At 42.0% G+C, this 5,329-nt stretch overlaps 1 protein-coding gene across 1 annotated transcript; it reads right to left on the reverse strand.

Annotated features, from left to right (window-relative positions):
- Window positions 1-3,021: 3,021 nt before the first annotated feature.
- LOC146722002 (uncharacterized) lies at window positions 3,022-4,050 on the reverse strand. The gene has a single exon (XM_085485675.1). It carries the CDS (start codon window positions 4,048-4,050, stop codon window positions 3,022-3,024), a length of 1,029 nt encoding a protein of 342 aa, XP_085341801.1.
- Window positions 4,051-5,329: the final 1,279 nt, after the last annotated feature.

A 5,329-nucleotide genomic window follows, 5' to 3' on the forward strand; every position in this document is an offset into this window, starting at 1 on the left:
GAAGAAAAAGAAAGCCATATTTTTAGAATGTCTCGCCATGAAAGAAGCTATAAAATATTGGCTGATTGGAAAGAAATTTGTTATTATAACCGACCATAAACCACTTGAAGGTCAGAGTATTCGATCAAGAACAGATAAAGAGTTAGGGGACATGATGTACTTCCTGTCCCAATTTGATTTTGAAATTAAATACGAACCCGGAAAAGGCAATATAGAAGCAGATTGTCGTTCACGTAATCCTGTTCTCTCTAATTTAGATAATTCAGAACATATAAAAACGATAAACTTCGTCACTATCGACCATATAAAACGAGATCAATCAACAAATGAAGACTTAGAAAAAAATAAAAAAAAAATCTTGGTCGAAAATGGAATATTTTACAAATTAAATAGAAATAGAAAACGGATAATAATCTCAGAAGAATTCGGGAAACAATTAATTTTACGAATCCATAAAGAGTACGGACATATTTGTAAAAACAAGATTATGGAAAAGCTAAGACATTCTTATTATCTGCGGAATATTGACAAAATAACAAAACAAATATGTGAGCGCTGCGAAATTTGCTGCAAAAACAAAACCCGAAGCAGGCAGTATGGTCTTCTATCCAAACTCGGCCCACCAAGAGAGCCATTCGAAATTGTTTCTTTGGACACAATTGGAGGATTCGCCGAAAACAGATCGACAAAAAGATACCTACACCTTCCAATAGATTACTTTACTAAATACGCATTTATACTAACATCAAAAAATCAGACATCTGAAGATTTCATAAAATTGCTGGAAAGAATTCAAGATAAACACCAAATAAAAACACTGCTTACTGACCAATACAGCGGAATCAATTCAAACTCATTTAAGAACTATTTAAAAAAACAAAACATAAATTTAATTTTTACGGCGGTAAACTGCCCATTTTCGAACGGACTAAACGAACGACTCAACCAAACTCTGGTGAACCGGATCCGATGTAAAATTAATGAAACGAAGTCTCGAGCCTGGTCAAAAATAGCAACAGAATGCACAGACCAGTATAATCGGACAGAACATTCGGTGACTGGATTCAGCCCGGAATATTTATTATTTGGGAAAACTGATTCTGTAGTCCCAGAGGAATTATCAGCAAAAAGAAACTTGATTAAAGATAGAGAAATAGTATACAAAGATTCTTTAAGGAACCATAAATACAACAAGTCAAGGTATGATAAAAACCGAAGAAATTTTCATTTCAATGTTAACGATTTAGTTTATGTCGAAAATGGATCCAAACTAAATAGAGGAAAACTCAACGAAATTAGACTTGGGCCTTTCCCGATAGTTCGCAAGATTTCAAACACTATATTTGAAGTAGACTCTGGACACAGGAAAAAAGAGTCGAACTATTAGGAGACGCGGTAGTGTCTCCGGCCATGTTCAAACCCTAAAAGACCTTAAAAAACACTACAAGTCTCCTTATCCTGCACCATCAAAGTCCATTTTTTGGGGGTGTAGAACTACTATAATATAAAAAATTTTGAATTGCACGTAATATAACCTGAAAGGCGGCATCGCCACGAGTAATTTGAGCCAAGAAAGAATAAAATCGGTCAAGCCGTTCTGGAGATAGAAGCGGTCAAAAAGTGACGTTTTTCATGAAAAATAAAATAACGTTGTCTTCTTCTTCTTCTTCTTCTTCTTCTTCTCTGTCCGCGTCCGCTGACGTCATCAGGATTATATATATATATAATATATATATAAATCTCTTCTCACCTTTCACTCACACCTTCCTCATGTGGTGGTCGACCCTAGTTTTATAGCCCGACCTTTTTTTTATAGCTTCCGCAGTGACGATGGAAAAGAGGAAAAATGCGTCGGAGATTTTTCTAGAATGTTCTCTTCCACGTGGTAGAAGCGTCTCTGAATTTGCTAACACGCGCGATTCCTTAGGTTAACGTGAATTTCACTTACCTTTAGTAGCACTTTCTTGATCGTGTCGGCTCGTACTTGGAGGTAGTGCGTGCGGCGAGGGTCGTTCACTGGGATGTTTGGCGGCGGCAGGCGTCGTGGTTGGAACGTTATTGGTATGCACTTCCACTGTAGGAGTTCGTCGTTGTTATTATTTTTAATGTTGAAAATGTTCTCGTATTCAGGATCGGCCTGATATTCCACTCCGAGGAATTGAGAATATTCCTCGGTCGCTGATTCGCGATAAAGTCGGTTTAGTTTTCGTAATTGATTCTTCCTTCCTGCGCGTCGCGTCTTAGGCATATTGAATTTGATGCATCCTCTGAATGATTACTCAAATAAGGAGGGTTGATATGCGGCGGACCTCACTATCAATTCCTTATTTTGGCAAATGCTGAGAATGTTAATTCTGACTGTGATGAGCGGTGGTCCGCTCCAAACACAGTTTGAATTATTCTGAATTCAAACGCCGTATGACAAATTTAAACGCTATCGTATTTTATCACGGGAGTGGAAGTTTGAAGAATACTGAACACTAGTTTTCACACATGAATACACTGATTTATTCGTATAGTAGTACAAAATTCGAGACTAAAACTTAGAATTAGAATTAAGATTTAGACTTAGAATTTAGAGTTAGAATATTATACTTAGAGTTAGAATTTTAGAATTAGAGTTAGGATTTAGAATTTGGACTTAGAGTTAGAATTTAGGAGTGCGACTATACTGTTCGGTGTCGCGCAGAGAACTGCCGAAATTCGGGACTGCTCTGAGGTCCTTCGTTTCGGCGGCTCGGGCCTGCGGCGGCCTGGAGAGGGGGAACTCTCCGGAGTAGGGGCTCTCACCGTGGTGGGAGATCCTTAGGCGCTACGAAGCGCCACGCTTAGTTTCTAGGCGGAGTTAAGCGTCATGGCCGGCTTTGGCGCGCTTTTCAAATAGCGTTTAAGGAACTTGGAGTAAACGAAAAAATTTATACGGCCGGACGTGACACCTCCCCCCTTAAAATAAAAATGTTGGAATTTAATGTTCCAACATTTTGGACTTAGTTTTCTATGCGCTACGATTAGGTTCTTAACTTAACATTGGTTATGTAAATATTTATTTAGTTCGCCGTAATCTTTCATTGGGGGAACACTCGTAGGGTGAGTTTTTGCACACACTTTGCCACTGTCTGATTCGTTAATCGAAGGGGTTTGTTGTGTGGGCAGGGTTAAGGGTGTTTCTTCTTCGTTCGTTGGAGGGGGTTTCAGGTGTAGCAGTTCTCGTCCGTTGTCCTGTTCTCCGTCCGCTGATCTACCAAGGTGTAGGAGGACGTTGGTCACCGAGGTCCAAATGGCTCCGAGTAGATGTAGACTCCATCCATATACCGAGTGGAGTGCGTACCCATGGATCAGGGTGTCGATGATTAATTTTATCAATCGTATGGTGACGAAGATGCCAAGTACTCCGGCGCTGGCGGATCCGAAGCTTATAAATCCCTTCCATAGCCTGGCTCCGGTATTTTCCGCTATTCGGTCGAGAGATTTCTCGTCTAACAAAATCAGCAAGGAGAAACTGCCTGTAGGAATTTCCTGTCCCATTGCTCCCCTGGCGATTGTGTGAAGCATGGAGGGTTTTTCCACGGGGAACATGATATGGTCGCGAAGACGATCAAGATCTTCGTTCGTATAAATACCACTGGAAGCGAGTGAATCCGGGCTTACGTACTTCCATGAGGGTTTGGTTAAAGGCCTGATAGTAGGCGGTGCCACCGATTCCACGGGTTTCGGTGTTAGTCTATACCAGGTGTTGTGTATTTGGTATAGAGTTGGTAATAGTTCATTGCAATCCCTCGATGTTCCGGCTTTAGTAAGTATCTTCGATCTTGGTAAGAGGAAGAGTGACTTATTTTGATGAGTGACGGGGAGTTCGTTGTAGCACTCCTCGGTAGGTCGTAGGCGGCATTTGACAGGTATACATTTGATGAGGTGTATAACTTCACCTGCAGTTATGGCGGTATAACCTGGAGACTTCATTATTCGATGCGCCATTTCGTCAGGTGCTATGCTTGCTAGAGAAAGTGCGTTGAGGAGGATCTGCCTTTCCAGTGCACATTTTTGCTCCATAATATCCTTGTATAGTTGGGTCAGTTGGGTTTTCAGGTGTTTCTCGACGTATATAAATTTTGAATTCACATATGTGAAGATGTCGAGGTTGTCGATTCTGACCTTGGAACGGCTTTTGAATGTCCGTTCGGGCCTCGTTTCGAGGATACACAGCTTAGGATGTTCCGTTCGCCAAAGGTTGTATCCGCATACGTTGGTCTCGGTTGTCCTTGCTAATGCGAAGGTTGTGTCACGCGCCGTGACTGTATAAATCGTTGGCGCTTCCTCTTGGGGAGTGCTGGGCGACAATCGATATGCTATTCCTTCGTAGAGAACATCGTATCGTCCAAAGTGACAGTTGTCAATTGGCAGAATTGTCCAGAAGGTGGAGGCGCCGTCGGCATCAATGCATTCGCCTGTCGTTACGGGACAGCGAGTGCCGGATGGAAGTATCACTTCATTGTTATTGTATCCAACGGGCAGCTCCAATTGTCGTATCGTGATTCGTACTGAGGCTTGCACGATCACGTCGTCCCATGAACCGTATGCGTCGCTGAACTGGGTGCCGCTGCATTTTCCGTCTGTCTTAACTGATCCTGCGAGTGTCATTGCTCTTAGGTTTGTTGCATTTGGCTTAATCCCAGTAATGTGCTGGTTAACTCCTAGGGATATGGTCCCTGTTTCGTGCAATTTTCGGCATGTATCTGCCGATATTTCGTTTATATACTCCTGTCTTCCGTTCTGCACCGCTGCTATATGAGAGTGCATTCCGCAGTAAAATATAGTCCGGTCTATTTCGATTTTGCATTGGTAGGCAGGAGTATGCACGAATTCACTGAGTTGGAGTAGTTGTATATAGACTTCCTCCTTCTTAGGTTCGATGCTGTTGGTTTTACACTCTTCGATATCTAAGAGGGAGAGTGTTGTGATGTTCAGGCCCCGTCCTCCACAGTCGTATCTGATTAGTCCGCTGGATAGTGGGGCCAGGAAGGCCATGCCCAGGATAATTGCAAAAGTCCTCATCTTAGCGTGGTTGGTTGAGTACTGGCCCGTCCTCCGTTGGGGCGTCCGAGATATATTCGTCTTCGGAGTGGGGGTCTTCAAGGGTGGGAGCTTGATGTGGTGAGGGCTTTAACTTGTCCATATGTACGGTTTTAGTCTTACTATTGCTTATAGCTAACTTAACGTTATTTTTACCTAGTATCTTTATTATCCTATAGGGACCTGTATATTGGTCTCCTAATTTCCCTTTGTTAGGTTCCTTAAGTAAATAAACGCTATCGTTAATCTTAAATTTACG

Source organism: Nylanderia fulva, unplaced genomic scaffold (assembly GCF_048542155.1).
Source record: "Nylanderia fulva isolate GAGA-0341 unplaced genomic scaffold, ASM4854215v1 Scaffold386, whole genome shotgun sequence".
NCBI lineage: Eukaryota > Metazoa > Arthropoda > Insecta > Hymenoptera > Formicidae > Nylanderia > Nylanderia fulva.